The 15,945-nt window shown below is 52.3% G+C and overlaps 1 protein-coding gene across 1 annotated transcript; it reads right to left on the reverse strand.

Moving 5' to 3' along the window:
* Positions 1–373: 373 nt before the first annotated feature.
* Positions 374–13,912, reverse strand: RHOG (ras homolog family member G). The gene is made up of 2 exons (XM_027563065.1): positions 13,807–13,912; positions 374–1,584 (listed from the first exon to the last, which is right to left on the reverse strand). The coding sequence occupies exon 2, from the start codon at positions 1,522–1,524 to the stop codon at positions 949–951; it is 576 nt and encodes a 191-aa protein (XP_027418866.1). The 5' UTR covers positions 1,525–1,584; positions 13,807–13,912; the 3' UTR covers positions 374–948.
* Between the last annotated feature and the right edge of the window lie 2,033 nt (positions 13,913–15,945).

The raw sequence follows: 15,945 nt of genomic DNA on the forward strand, positions 1-15,945 counted from the left end.
CTCTGTCAGTAAAGATTTGTCCCCCTGGGGGTATAAGAAGACAGTTCTCAGGGCATGACTGTGAGAGCACCTACCTGCAGGCTGATGACTCAGCCTCTCCCTTTCTGAGCCTTAGATAAGGAAGTTTTTCCTCTTGCTTTGCATCCCAGACTACTGCAGAATCTGTGGCTGGGCCCCAGGACAAGACTGGGGCCCCTCCAAGGGAGCCCAGAGCTTTGTTAGGGAAATTGGGGGGTGGGGGGACCACAATGAAGTCTATTGTCCCCTGTCCCCTCTTGTAGGAAACAAAAGGCTCCCAGTCTCTGGGGAGTCCTAGCCCATGCTTGGTCCCTGCCCAACCCCCAATGCCCAGCACACAGGGAGGAGCCAGGGCCATTGGAGACAGGAGGTTTTATTGATGCTGATGGGGGTAGGAGGGGCCCCCAGGAGCCCGGAGGGTGTGGGGGTGGGGCTGAGTCAGTCAGCGGATGCTAAGGCTTAGGCACATGAGGGTAGGTTAGGGCACATTCATCTTCTTAGGATTCTGTGGCTCCTTCTCTGGGGCAGGGAGAGCGCATCATGAGGGCGGAGCAATCGAAGAGCAGCGAGGGAGAGGTTAGGGATGGCAGAGCGCTCCTAACCTGAGAGAAGGCACCACAATAGGCAGCAACATCTGGTCAGTAGGGGGAAATGGGGAGGGGGCACCTGGTTGGCTTCTTGGGGAGGGGCCCGTCCTCAGCCTGGGTGAGCTCTCAAGAATACCTGGTGTTCCCAAGCAGAGTAGGGCAGGGCCCAAAGCCCCTCTCCCTGTGGGCCTCCTTCAGAAGAAAAAGGCACTCGGGGAGCCCCCTTGGCAAGGGGTGCCAGAATTAGTCCTTAAGGCACAGCTGGGGGCAGACAAGGCGCCAAGGCACAAAGGCACAACTGGTTGGGGGGGGGCAGGGGCAGCCTCCAAGCTGAGTGCCAGGGTCACAAGAGGACACAGGACCGCCCACGCTTGACAGGCGTGGGGTTGAGCACAGCCCGGACAGCCTCGGCAAACACTTCCTTGACGCCGTCCTGCTGCAGGGCCGAGCACTCGAGGTAGCGCACAGCGTGGATCTGCTTGGCCAGCGCCTGGCCCTGCTGCGGCGTGATGGGCGCCTGGCCCTGCTCCTTCAGGCGCCGCAGGGTGTCAGGCTGGGCTCTCAGGTCCTTCTTGGTGCCCACCAGGAGGATGGGCACATCAGGGCAGTGGTGGCACACTTCTGGATGCCACTTGTGCCGCACATTCTCATAGGAGGGCGGGCTGGCAATGGAGAAACAGATGACAAACACGTTGGTCTGAGGGTAGGAGAGTGTGCGGAGGCGGTCGTACTCCTCCTGGCCCGCTGTGTCCCACAGGTTCAGGTTCACCGTGCGCCCGTCCACTGCACTCTGGGCGCTGTAATTGTCGAACACTGTGGGGATGTACTCCTTGGGGAAGGCGTTGGTCGTGTAGCAGATGAGCAGGCATGTCTTGCCCACGGCTCCATCGCCCACTACCACACACTTGATGCTCTGCATCGTGGGTGCAGCTGGAGGCTGTGCCTCCTTCCCGTTCTGGGTCCCTCTGGATGCAGTGACCTGTGGACAGACGAGAAGGATACTCTCGGTTAGGGAGTCCTAAGAAGAAAGGATGGGGGCATACAGAGGGGAACCAGCTCCAGTTCTATTAACCTGACACCATCCTGCAATCCCATCAAGACAGACCACAGACAGACAGACATAAAATGGGAGACAGGTCCTGAGACCAAGCAAGGATGCTCAAGAATAAGGAGGCTGGCACTAATGTGTAATATATTATGTGAAGCATGTAAGTTCTGATGGCAGACTAAGGTCAAAATCTAGTTCTGTTATCTCCTAGCTTTATGACCCTGGACAAATTACTTAACCTCTCTATGTCTCATTTTCCTAATCTGTAAAATGGGGATGAAATAATACCTACTTCATTGGGTTGTTGTGAGGATTATATACATTAACACGTGTAAAGCATTTAGTACAGGGTCTGGTCATAATACAGAGAAGGCAATGGTACCCCACTCTAGTACTCTTGCCTGGAAAACCCCATGGATAGAGGAGCCTGGTGGGCTGCAGTCCATGGGGTCACTAGAGTCAGATACGACTGAGCAACTTCACTTTCACTTTTCACTTTCACGCATTGGAGAAGGAAATGGCAACCCACTCCAATGTTCTTGCCTGGAGAATCCCAGGGACGGGGTAGCCTGGTGGGCTGCCATCTATGGGGTCACACAGAGTCGGACTCGACTAAAGTGACTTAGCAGCAGCAGCAGCTGGTCATAATAAGCATTCAATAAGTATTAGCTACTTTTGGCCATAGGACTGGAAAAGGTCAGTTTTCATTCCAATCCCAAAGAAAGGCAATGCCAAAGAATGCTCAAACTACTGCACAATTGCACTCATCTCACATGCTAGTTAAGTAATGCTCAAAATTCTCTAAGCCAGGCTTTAGCAATACGTGAACCGTGAACTTTCTGATGTTCAAGCTGGTTTTAGAAAAGGCAGAGGAACCAGAGATCAAATTGCCAACATCTGCTGGATCATGGAAAAAGCAAGAGAGTTCCAGAAAAACATCTATTTCTGCTCTATTGACTGTGCCAAAGCCTTTGTGTAGATCACAATAAACTGTGGAAAATTCTGAAAAAGATGGGAATACCAGACCACCTGATCTGCCTCTTGAGAAATCTGTATGCAGGTCAGGAAGCAACAGTTAGAACTGGACATGGAACAACAGACTGGTTCCAAAGAGGAAAAGGAGTACATCAAGGCTGTATATTGTCACCCTGCTTATTTATCTATGCAGAGTACATCATGAGAAACACTGGACTGGAAGAAACACAAACTGGAATCAAGATTGCCGGGAGAAATATCAATAACCTCAGATATGCAGATGACACCACCCTTATGGCAGAAGGTGAAGAGGAACTCAAAAGCCTCTTGATGAAAGTGAAAGTGGAGAGTGAAAAAGTTGGCTTAAAGCTCAACATTCAGAAAACGAAGATCATGGCATCCAGTCCCACCACTTCATGGGAAATAGATGGGGAAACAGTGGAAACAGTGTCAGACTTTATTTTTTTGGGCTCCAAAATCACTGCAGATGGTGATTGTAGCCATGAAATTAAAAGACGCTTACTCCTTGGAAGGAAAGTTATGACCAACCTAGATAGCATATTCAAAAGCAGAGACATTACTTTGCCAACAAAGGTCCGTCTAGTCAAGGCTCTGGTTTTTCCAGTGGTCATGTATGGATGTGAGAGTTGGACTGTGAAGAAGGCTGAGCACCAAAGAATTGATGCTCTTGAACTGTGGTATTGGAGAAGACTCTTGAGAGTCCCTTGGACTGCAAGGAGATCCAACTAGTCCATTCTGAAGGAGATCAGCCCTGGGATTTCTTTGGAGGGAATGATGCTGAAGCTGAAACTCCAGTACTTTGCCACCTCACGCGAAGAGCTGACTCATTGGAAAAGACTCTGATGCTGGGAGGGATTGGGGGCAGGAGGAGAAGGGGACGCCAGAGGATGAGATGGCTGGATGGCATCACTGACTCGATGGACTTGAGTTTGAGTGAACTCCGTGACTTTGTGATGGACAGGGAGGCCTGGCGTGCTGCGATTCATGGGGTCGCAAAGAGTCGGACACGACTGAGCAACTGAACTGAACTGAACTGATTTTTCCTCCAGGAAGTACTGACACCAAAGGACGGTGCAGATGTGTAGGGATCTACTAGACCCTCTATCAGATATGCACCCCTCCCACTGGTATACTGGAGACCGCTTCTGGCACAGGTTACTCTGAGATGCAGCCATGGGTGGAGCCTCCCATCTCAGGACCCACCAGCCCCAGAGCACTGACACTTCAATTCCAAACATGACATCTTGGCTACTGACTGCAAACCGAAATGTGTTATGAGAAGCCTGTTGAGTAAGGGGCACAATTCTCTAGGCAGCTGCCAATCTCAAACTAGGGTGCCCTGGGAATGGTGAAAAGGAGGGAGAGCTTACACCATCATTCGTGGAAGCAGGGGAACCCTATCTGGACACACAGAGCCAGGCTGGTGACTCAGTGCAGGGGAACACTGGAGATAGAGCCAAGGCTGGGATTTGGTCTGGAATCTGGGTGTGTAATGATGAGCGAGGCAGAGGCCGGGGGTCCCAGACGTCTGCATCTTCTCTCAAGGAGGGTTAAAGCCCAGCCAAGAGGGATGAACAGAAGAATAAGACAAAAATTTGATTTTCCCCTTAATCTTCTATCCCTTTCCTGAGATCATGGCCTGTGCCTCTGAAGAATCTGAGCGGCTTCTGGACTTTTGGGCAGAGAACAGTGTCATTAAGTACTATCACTGAGAAGATATGCTGGTATCAGACTGGTCAAGGATTCTAATCACAGCTCCACTAACTAGTCAAATATGATTCTCAGGCAACATATTTAAGTTTCCTAAGCCTCAAATTTTCTCATCTGTAAGATGGGGATAGAGCTGGTGAGACTATAAAATAAGCTAACATGTAGAGAGTGTTTGGCATGAGGCATGGCACACAGGAAGCGGCAAATAAGTCAGCTGCTGTAATTATCTGTGGGGTAAGTTTGAGAGGAGTCCCCCTTCCAACCATCACCTGGTCACCTCTGAAGCTCACAGGCCCTTGAGGTGAGGAACTGCTCTTCCGAATTCTGGAACAGAACAGAGCTTCCGGAAACCCTGTGATTATTTATACTGCTGTGGCAAGGGTAGTCCTCTAATTGACTACTTCCTCTCAGCCACGGGGGACTTTTTCTGGCTAGTATGTGACTTCCTTTCCCTGCAGCTCTCTCACAACCAGGTCCCTGCTCCCTGGGAGGGGACAGCTCTGTGTATGACAGTATGACACACCCAGTTCTCTTAGCTATCTCCTGCTCCACCCAAGCGCTATCATCCCTGGCCCATCTTCTCCATTTCACTTTATACACAGCAAAACTGTACCCTGGTCTGCCAACACTTATCCTCCAACCTGTCCTCTCAACTATTGGTCCCAAAGCCTCAAAAATCAAATTTGGAGGGACCAGGGGGAATCTACCACTGGAAAGTAGAAAAGGAATCCTGGTGGTGTGGAACCTGCATAGAATCCAGGGCTTGGTCCCTCCCAGCTCCCCCTCCCAGGCCCCAGCTTCCCCTGGGACCAGCTGGGAGGGAAGTGAGTTCATTCTATGAGGCTGCCTCTCTAGTTTACAGTAAAAATATTTCCATCTTATTTGCATGAATAAATGTGTGTTCAACCTCAGAAGAGCAGATAGAGGGCCTCAAGGGTATGGGTCCAGAAAGAAGACAAGGACCCTCTAGGGCACTTGAGGATTTGGGACTGGAAGTCAAGAGAACTCAGCCAAGTCCTAGCCCCAGGGCTGCTTTGCTGCCAACTCACTGCAACCAAGCAAGAGGCACTTACCCTCTCTGGGCCTCAGTTTCCCAATCTGTGAAATGGAGAGAAAAAAGCCTGTGCAAGGATACTAAGTGGATGAGATGAGACACTAAGAAGCCTGGGGGCAGAGGACAAGATGATGGAGATAGGAAAGGCCCCTGGGAGCACAGGGTCGGGGTGGGAAGGTTGAGTCAGTCAGCAAACGCCTAAGACCTTGGCACCTGAGCTCAAATCAGGGCATGTTCATGTTCTCAGGATTCTGTGGCTTCTTCCTTGGGGGAAGAGACAGCATCTTGGGGAGGCGGTGTTGGTGCCATTTCTCGTGTCCACTGGAAAGTTGAGGAGAACCCAGCATCTTGAAGAGCAGATGCTCTCTAGGCCTGTAAATCTTTAGCTGCACACAAAGCAGGGGAGTGGCCATGGCTGTATGACCAGGAACTCCTCCCCCCAAGCCCAGCACTGGGCTGGCCTAGGCAGGAAGGCAAGGAGGGGACTCTGGCTGACAGTCACAAGGCCAGAGAGACCAGAAGTACAGCTGGCTCCAGGCAGCTTTCTAGGGAGGGGTTATCAACCAGCAATCAGTAAATCAGCCCTCAAAGGAGCGAGGAGGGAGCAGGAAGCTTCCGGGCTGGTGAGGGAACAGGGACTGACACCGGAAAAGGATCACGAGGGAGGCAGTGTCCAGAAACAGGCAGGGCAGAGGCAATACAACATAGGGCCAAGGGCACCAGATCCCTGACTCTGACCTTCTGGGATCACCTGCTGACTCTACCCCTTGATTAAAAGCCCTCCACGGTACAACCCTTTACAGACCACATGGTATTACATTTTTTCATCCTTCTAACAACTCATTGGTACTATTCATACTTGCAGATGAGGAAACAAACCCAGAGCAGTTAAAATAACTCAACATCACACAGCTAGTCAGCACAGGACCCTCCCCCCCTTTTTTTAAACACAGACTCCAATTTTGCAATCCAAAGCCCTATGCTTTCCTCAGTGTGTCACACAGCCTCCAAGTTACCCTTACCAGCTGACTTTGTGACCTTAAGCCTGTAACTCACTTCCCTTCCTGGAACCTTAGTTTCTTCATTTGTATGACAGGCGTGATAAAACTCACCCTCCCTGTCTCAAAGGGCAGCAGGGAAGATCCTGGGCACAGGGATGAACATGCTTTATAAACCTGGACGTGGGCTGCACATAGAAGGTGGCAAAGGCAAAGCCTTTCCTACCGAGAGGCTGGAATCATTGAGTATACAGGTGCTTGAGAGGTGGCAGCAGCCCAATTCTCCCCATTCAGGGACAGTTCAGACCCTTACCCTCTCTCCCAGGACAACTCTTTTCTCTGAACACCTATGGCCTGAACTGGGTCGAATAAGTTCCCATAGCTCATTTAAGGAGGGCGCATGCTCAAAAGGTAGGATCTAGCCTGTACCATGCAGGATAAAGAACAGTCAATGCTGTAGGAGGCCAGACAAGGACAATGGCCTGCCTGGGGTTGGGGGATCGACTGTAACTTATTCACTAGGTCACTTAAAAAAAAAAGAACTTTTGTTTAGTATGTAAATAAACATTTGCAGATTAGTATAGTCTTAGCCATATTATAATGACTTGTTCTGGCTTTCTATTCTCAGCTTAATTCAGATCATGCCTGGTCCCTCATCTTGGCTTTCAGAGTTATTCATAATCTGGCAAAGGTTTTGGAGTCAGATAAAGAATCCGCTTGCAACGCAGGAGACACAGGAGACTCGGGTTCGATCCCTGGGTCAAGATCCCCTAGAGAAGTTAATGGCAACTGCTCCAGTATTCTTGCCTGGAGAATCACATGGACAGAGGGGCCTGGCAGGCTGCAGTCCAAGGGGTCACAAAGAGTTGGACACAACTGAGTGACTAAGCACTCTACACATTCCACAGAGCTGGGTTTAAATCCTAGTTCTGCCATGATGAGCTAACCCTAATAGTATCAACCCTATAAGGCTGTTATATAGATGAAGTGCGTTGATACACAATGTGTATGTACTAAGCAGGTACTTTGAAATGGGAGTTCCCTGGTCCAGAGGGGTCTTCACTGTCCTATGTAAACAGGCCAGGATCATTCTGGCCTCTGAACTTTTCCTCCTGTTCTTCTCTCTGCTGCCACTCCTTCTCCCCTCTCAAATCTTACTGACTCAAGACCTAGCTTAAGTCTCATGGTCCCAAGAGACTACTGGATTCTCCTTTCTTTGAACTTCCACAGTATGGCCACCCTTGTAACCCTCCTTTGGCTCTGAGTCACGATCCTTCTGCAGTAGTCACATACAAGTTCCTTAGCTTGTGGATGCCCCCCTGACCAATACTGAAGCTTGACCTCCTCGACTCCCCCACCAAAAAGCTGAGTACAGGCTTCTGATCTGCATGCTTCTGTTTCAGTTACTGAGATCTGCATAAACAGGTCAGAAGCCCAGAACTGGACTGACACCTCCATAGTCCAAATTGCAGTGCTGAATCTTACTGGACAGGAGTGGCAGCCAAAAGCTTTGACTGGGATAGGCAAGAATCTTTCCTCCCAGTGTCAGTTTGACCTGGCTCCCGCAGGGAGCACAGTCCAAGGGGCTCATCCTATCTGAGCATAGTCCCCAGAGCCTAGCCTGTACCCAGTGGGGCCTGGTCTTGGGGTGTGGCCCAGGCAGGCCCAGAATGGGGGAGGGAAAGGAAGCAGCATATTGCCTGATTGCCAGATCTCTGTGGCAGTTGTAGCAGGGGAAGTGTCCCAACTGGGAGTGGGGGAGGGGAGGAATAGGCCCTAAGAGCTGGGGGAGTATGAAGGCAGTGGGAACTTACTGGAGCCTTTTAATCTGCCTCCCTGACACGGGAGATCCCCTCCTGCAGTCCTCCCTGAAACTCATCCTAACTATACATCACTCGGGGTATTCTGATCCTAGGCTCTGGCACATCACCCAGATCCTCTCCACAAGCAGCCTCCACATTCTCTTCTGTAGAACACATCAAGTAGCCATATTCACTGTCCTGGTGAGAATCCAGCATTTCTCCATTTCCACCCTTCAGTCTACCACTCAGCAGCTCAGAAGACTCCAACTGCCTCAAAGGATCCCCTAATTTGTCCTCCAGAGCCAAGCACCACTGCCACTTCCTCCAGGAAAGTTTTTTTGTAAACCACCCAAGTCACCAATGACTTATTCCATCCAAGGTCTGGGTCCTGATTTTCTCACAGGTGCAGTCTATCTCAGTCACGTGGAAGCTTATCTGAATCTCTTGTCACTAGACTGGGAAGGCCTAGAGGGTAAGGTCCTGGCCATGTCTTTCTGGGCTAAGCATGGCATGCAGTGGCTGTCAGTAAATAGCTGAAAGAACTCAATCTGTCCTTCATGTCTTTGCACATGGGAGTTCCTCTTTCTGGAATTCTGCTCCCCTTCCACTGTCACCCCACTCCACAGCCTCCCAGTCCTTCAGGGCCCAGCTCCATTCCCCAGCTTCTCAAGGACAGCATCCCTTCTGCCCCACCTCCCCCAGTACTGTTATTTAGGTTCATTGTGCTGAACTAACATGAGCTTCATGAGGAGGGAAATCTGTCCTGCCTACTTCCACAAGCCCAGCAGAGGGCTGAGCAAAAGCTGCAGACTGACTGACACCTCCTCTCATCAATTCAGACTTTGATTCTGGGAAGAAGGAAGGGCCTCCAGGCCCAGGAGACACCAGACAAGGGTAACTAATTTCCTCCCCTTGAGTATGATTTAGGGTAACTGAGGGAGTGCCCTGTCCCTCAGCTGGAAGAGTGAGAGGGGTTGGAGCAGGCATAGCTCTAGTCCAGTGGTGATAAGGAAGATGGGTAGGAAAAGTGGTACTGATGAGGCTAAGGACTGGAATATCTGAAGACCAGGGCTGGTCAAAGATGAGGTCAGGGTCATGGTCATGGTCAGTGTTAGAAACAGCTTCAGAAGTTCTGCCAGTCTGTCTGTCTGTTTGAAGGGGGGAGTAGGAGAGGCATGGTACGAAGAGGCTCAAAGGGGCTGCAGCTGGGCTAGCAGGAGGAAGCTGGGGGAGACATGAGGTCAGCATGGGGCTGGGACCAAGCCAAGGGCTGAGTCTTGCTTTTTCTTCCCCTTCTCCCATCAGCAGGGACAGAACCCAAGACAGCCTAGTTCCCAGCCTTAAAAAAAAAAAAATTCACGCTGGAGAATTCTCCACCTCTTTCCATTCTCCACCCTTTAGCCCCCGTGGAGGATCCTGCAGACAGAGTAGGAGATGGAGGGAGTTGAGTCTACCCACTAGGGATCGGGGAGGAGGAGGGTACAAGACAGATATAGTTGGGAGGGGTGTGGGAGGCTGGGGCCCTTTCACTCAGTCCCAGCTCCTCTCCTTCTCCTGGTGTCCAAGCACCTGGGGTGCTCCACATACAGCCAGCCCCAGGGCCAGCGCAGCAGGCTGGGGGAGCTAAGGAGGCTGCCCTCCTCCCCCACCAGGCAGCACAGAGGAAGGCTGAACACTTGCTTCCTCCTCCTTCCTCCTCCCCACTAACAGCAGCTCAGCAGTCCTGGGGCCCCACGGAAGGCCCGTGAAGTGGCACTTCCTTTGCCTCTGCTCATTTCACACGAGGCTGTACAGAACTGCCATCCTCCCAATCCTGCCTCCCCACCTGAAAATACCCAGAGACCCAGGGCTGCCCAGACACTTCAACACCGCCCCAGACCTGAGGGGGTTTCCACAAGGGAAAAAAACATCAGGGAGGAAACTCCGGCATCTATTTTCCACTGTCAGTGGGGCAGAGCTGGAGCCGGGCATCGGGTACTCCCCCATGTTGCTATCCCCTGGCAAAGTCCCTGACTCTCTGGCCTCTTCTCTTGTGCTTTGGGGAAAGGGGCCACACACCCAGACAGCTACTTAGACCTGTTCAAGGTGGGGTCCAGAGTTGGGGGCCCCGCTCTGAGGAGCCTCTTGAGGGAAGGAGAGTCAGAGCTATCAGTATTCCGTATGCTCTTTGGAGCTATTGATAGGCAACTCCTTACTTCTGAAGCTGAGCCACAAGACAGAAAGCTGACAAGAGTTAGTTACAGGATTGTGAGCAAATCCAGGACAAGGACCTGGGTTTCCTGACCTCTAGCCTGGGAATGGGCCCACTGCTCTGACCTCATTCAGGATGACCCTACCATAGTTTATCCCTTCAGGAAATGGGCCAAAGGGGCCAGGTTGACATCTGAGCCTATTTTGCTTCCAGGCCCTCATGCCTAGCCAGTGCTGGGGCATCTGTGATTCAGAACTGACATTACTGGACAGACAGCCACTCTCCCAGCTGAGGAGAGCCTCCTCTAGGCTGGAGCTCCGGGGGAGATGCCCTACCCCCATGACATGAGGACAAAAGAGGAAGCTGGACCCTGGACAGGAAAACCAATCTGTTCTGGGGAGGCGGCCCAGGCTTTGTCTTTGGTTTCCCTCTTCACAGAACCCTATGAGCCTCACCACTCACAGGTATACACTGTGTATGCAGGAGGGGTCTTTAGTCTGGGCCCCCATCTTCTTTTCAGTTGCTCAGCTACCTGCATTCTAATATCTTCCCAACTGTCTCACTACAGCCACAACCTCTCAAATCTTCCTGCTCATGACCCCCTAAAAATTTACACCAGCCACTTCATCTGCCGTAACATCTTGCCAGAAACAACTCTCCATATCTTAGATTCTCAACCAGGATCTTGACCTGAGTCACTTCTCTTCATGTAAAGACCCTGACCATAGTTTTTTTAGCCAAGACCTCAATGGTAGCCTCCTATAGCAGGTACATATTCCTCACCCCCACCCTCTGCAAAATATTTTCCCACTTAGATTCCTCCCACCTTGGTTATATTTTTCCGGTGGTGGCTTTCATGCAATTAGCTCAAACTTTCAGTGGGGCCAGGTCTTGTCTGGGAGAACCCCTGTTTCATCCATCCTATCTTTACTCTTAGAATTCTGTTGGTTGCTCATTTATCTAAAGTACTGGTTTGGTAGGTGGGAAGTCAGGACTCCTGGGTGGTTTTTTAACTGAGCCCTGATGCTGGGAAATTCCTTGCATATATGTCCTCCCCTGAGCTGGGATTTTTATGCAGGTCCTTGGGACTTCCTGCTGGGGTCAAACCTCTATACCTCCCAGAATGTCAGTAGGACAGACAGGAGTGCGGAGGAAGAAACAATCATGGGAACAGACAACTGTGAGAAGGGAAGGAGACATAATGGGGTACAGGAATGGTCCTTAAACCTAGCTGTGCTTGGGAATCCCACAAAAGTAGCACTTGCTGTCCTCCACTTCTCTTCTAGTGGAGAGAAATGAATAGAGTAGACCTGAGAAGGCAGAGGGAAGCATGATCTCTCAGTATGCATCCCAAAGGCTCTAGAATGGGGACAGCAAGGCTTACAAAGAGCCAGGCCGGATTTCAGTTAGACTCGGAAGAAATTCCCGACAGAGAGGGAACAGGCTCTTAGGTGAGAGGGAGAATATTAAGGATGTCTGAGGAAGAGGGGTAAGCAGAACTCTAGAGAGCTTCCTGGTCACCAAGGCGTTGATGCAGCCCAGGGCACGTGGGAATCTGGCCTGGGCAGCCCTGAAAGCAGCAGGAAAGAGCAGGCAGACACCTTTGCCTCATACCCCTCTTTTTTCCTGAACTGGAACTAAGACATTTAAGATTGAAGTTAAACCAGCCATAGTCTTCCCTCTTGAACCCTGTACTTTCCTTCCGTCACACCTAGCTGACCTGGTTCCCTTCTCCCCACCAGGCGGTGCTGGAACCAGTGAGCAATGCAGTCAGGGACCTTTAGGCTGTCCCCCAGGCTCCAGGCCTGGCCTCTTGACTAAGCACCTAAGGGTCTGGGAGATTTTGATTTCCCACGGCCTCTCTCACCAGTCCTATTCAATATTGTGTCACTCTACCCTGATACTCCGAATGCTACAGACTGCTTCCTCCTACCTAACCACAACCTCACCCACTGCAGGTTCCCTTCATTCTGCTGGCTTCCCCTGCTCTGGGCCCTCTCAAGGCTGAGAGCAGTTATTTTGTCTCCAAAAGATAAAGATATGTACGTGTAGACACTTGCACGCACATACACATCTACAGAGGTTTTCCAAACCCTTCATCACTTTTATCAAGGGGAGGCTGCAGCCCGCCTCTCTGAATTAGGGTGGTCTGAAAGGTTCCCCAAAGCTGGAGATTCTTTACTGAAACGGAAGGAGAAGACAGGGATCCATCAAAGTGAGGGCAGACGGAAGAATCAAGAGGGTGGATATGTGTGCAGAGCCAGAAGCTGGGCAAAGAAGGCAGCAGGGAGGCCACAGGGATAGGACAAGGATGGACAGAGAAGCAGGGCAGGGGAGAGGTCAGGGGCCAGGCATGACTGTGTGTTTGGGGGAAAAGCAACTGGAGAGGATGCGAGAAGAGGGTGACAAAGGCTTTGAGAGTAGAGTCTGAAGAAGGAATGGAGGAAGACAGAATGAGAACTTGTAGAGTTCAGGGACTAACAATGGGGGAGAGGGAAGACTAGGAGATGGCTCATCATTTTCCAAGGCGAGAGTCTTTGTGGCCTCCCAGAAGCCCTATTCTCCCCATCTCCTACAAACAGTCCTGCTCTCAGTGAGGCCCTCTCGCTAAGGATGATCAGCACCTCCGAGTAAGAGCCCTTCCACTTCTGTAATAGGGGAAGACCTGGTTCCTTTCCTTCCTCCGTCTACCCCGCCAATGAGCAGTGCCAGGCAACGGCCAGCTAGGCATAGCCGATGTTTGCTCCCTACAATACTTGTTTCTCCGTTCCAGGGATGGAGAGGTTATGCTTCAGACAGAGACACACAGAAGCACTGGGGTCGGCCGGGGGTCCCCCACCCTCCTGAGCACAGGGGACCCTTGGGCTGCAGTCTGGACCGGCGTCGATCTTCCAAGGAAGGAGCTCCTTCTCCGCAGCCCAGGGCTTCAGAGGCAATAGACAGCCTCTCCCTCTACCTCACAAGTGTCACAACTGCCAAAGCAGTTCTCTAGCCCAGGGGCCCCTTCCCCTCAACACACTTCAGAACAGCCCTCCCGCAACTCCTGGGGGCACCCCATCTCTGAGTCCCATCTCCCAGCTCTGAGCTCTTCCCCTCAGAGACTTTTCTCTCGGAGCGGGAGCCCCTCCGACCTCAGGAGTCCCTCGCGGCTCCCGGGGGCCGGTACCGCCGCCATCGGTACAGGAACCCCCACCCTCCCGGAGCCGTCGCCGGCTCGCAGTGGCCCGTGCCCGTCCCCGCCCCGCCCGGCCGGCCGCGCCCGCCCAACTTGGAGCGAGCCGAGCACCTCCCGCCGCGGCCTCCCGAAGCCAAACTTCCCGGGCCTGGGCTCGCGTCCAGTCCCGGGCCGGCCGGGCTCCCTTTCCCCGGACCCTCAGCCCGCCGGCCGGTGCCGGGCCTCACCTGGTGCCCTCCCCGCTGCGGGGGAGCCGGGGGCGGCGGCAGCTGCTCGGGGCTTGAGAAGGAAGTGAGAGCGGGAGGCCGGAGGAAGTGGGGGGGGCGGGCCCGCCGGCGGGGCGGGGCGCGGGAGCGGGCCGGGCCGGGGCGGGGCCCTACCAGGAAGTCAGCGGGCCGGTCCCCCCCACCCCCGGTCGCCCCCAGCCGGTTGGCCCCCGGTGCTGGGCTCCCTCACCCCAGCCCTTTACCTCTGAGGCCTTTTAGGTCAGGGCGTCTAAGGTCAGTCCTCCCAGCCTCACCCCAGCAGAGGCCCTAGCCTAGGCGCTTGGGTTTTGTCCCCCTTCATCGTATCTCGCCCCCACCCACCCCTGCGAGAAGATGCTGAGAACGGGCGCCCCTAGGCCTGGTGCCTTCAGTCAAGCCCCGGGATCGAGCGATGGCCCAGGCTGGGATTTGGCTAGAATGGGTCCGGCTGGGACAGTCCCCACCCCTGCCCCGAGCCCCGGGGGAGCGCGGGGTGGCGGTGATTCAGCAGTGGGAAGGCCCCAGACCCCTGGGAAGGGTGCGGAGACTGGGGGAAGGGGAGCTGGCGTCAGCACCCGGGGAAAGACAAGATCAGCAGAGGCGCAGGCGGAGCCGCGGGCCCCAAAAACAGGATGTCGTGTCGTTGTTCCGCACCCGGCGGCTCCGCGCGCCTGGGCTCCGGGGAAGAGGCGGGGCGGGGCCAGGACGTGGGGCTCCCCTCGCCCCCTCTTCTCGCTGGGGCGCGCAACTGCTTGGGACAGAAGGACCGCACCCAGCCCTGAATCCTGCCGGGGCCCTGGGGACGGGCGGGTGGGCGGACTCGTGGGCGCCCTCTGGTGCTTCTGCTCTTAGGTCTTGCGCGTGGAGCTCTGACTTGAGAAAATATTCTTCGTCCAACACAAACTTTCTGAGTGCCTACCACGTGGAGGGCTGCGTGCTAGGTGCTATAGAGGAAAACAGAGACGTTAACGAAAGGCTCCTTGTCTCCAAGAGGCTTTCCAGAGAAAGAGGAAGAACAACTCCTAGAATAAACTGTTCAACTTTTCTGAGCCTCCATTTTATCTTTGGCGATATAGAATGACATCCCCGTCATCCTGTAGTTGTGAAGATGAGAATGGATGTAAAAGGCCTGCTGCCAGTGGCTGGCTCACAGTAAACACTCAACAAATACTTCTTTTTTCTCTTTTTAAAAATCATATTAATGTAAGAATGAGTTCCCAAAACACAACGTGCCTCCCCACATCTTGGGGTCTTTGTGCATTCTATTACTTCCGCCTAACTTCTGTATTGACTGCCAGGCGAAATAGGCTCAGCCTTTCACAATCTGTCCTTAATGGACCACTGCCTCCAACAAGACACACACACACACACACACACACCACCTCTGCCTTGCACTTGGTAGTCTCTCCCAGTGCTGTCTAATCGAAATGTGAGCCACATATGTAACTTAAAATTTTCTAGTGCTGACATTTTTTTAAAAAGTAAAAAGAAGGAATTCCCTGGAAGTTCAGTAGTTAGGACTCCACCCTTCCATTGCAGGGGGCACCTGTTCAGTCCCTGGTCAGGGAATTAAGACCCCATCAGCTGTAAGTCCTTCCCCCAATTTAATTAAAAAGAAACAGGTAAATTTTAATTTTACTAATATATTTTTCTTAGCCCAACATATGCAAAATATTGTCATTCAACTTCAACATGTAATCAGTATAAAATTATTGATTATGAAAATGAATAGGCTATTTTATATTCTTTTTTTGTGCTAAGTCTTTGAAATCTAGTGTATGTTTTACACTCAGAGTACATCTGAATTTTAGCTAGACACATTTCAAATGCTTGATGGTACATGTAGCTAGTGGGTATGGGAACAGAGATGTTAAAACCTCCATCAGATTCAGGCTGGTAAATGACTGAGTGGATGAATTCATTCTCCATGATTTTTCTGCTCAAGCATCCTCAGAACCTCCAGGCAGAATTTGGGTCTCTCTCCTCCCTCCTCTGGAGAAGGCAATGGCAACCCACTCCAGTACTCTTGCCTGGAAAATCCCATGGATGGAGGAGCCTGGTGGGCTGCAGTCCATGGGGTCGCTAAGAGTCGGACACAACTGGGCAACTTCACTTTCACTT

The sequence above is a fragment of the Bos indicus x Bos taurus genome, chromosome 15 (assembly GCF_003369695.1).
Source record: "Bos indicus x Bos taurus breed Angus x Brahman F1 hybrid chromosome 15, Bos_hybrid_MaternalHap_v2.0, whole genome shotgun sequence".
In the NCBI taxonomy this organism is placed as follows: domain Eukaryota; kingdom Metazoa; phylum Chordata; class Mammalia; order Artiodactyla; family Bovidae; genus Bos; species Bos indicus x Bos taurus.

What these genes read in the sequence shown, in the direction of transcription:
- RHOG (XM_027563065.1), bottom strand. Translation starts at nt 1,524, where the DNA reads ATGCAGAGCATCAAGTGTGTGGTAGTGGGCGATGGAGCCGTGGGCAAG.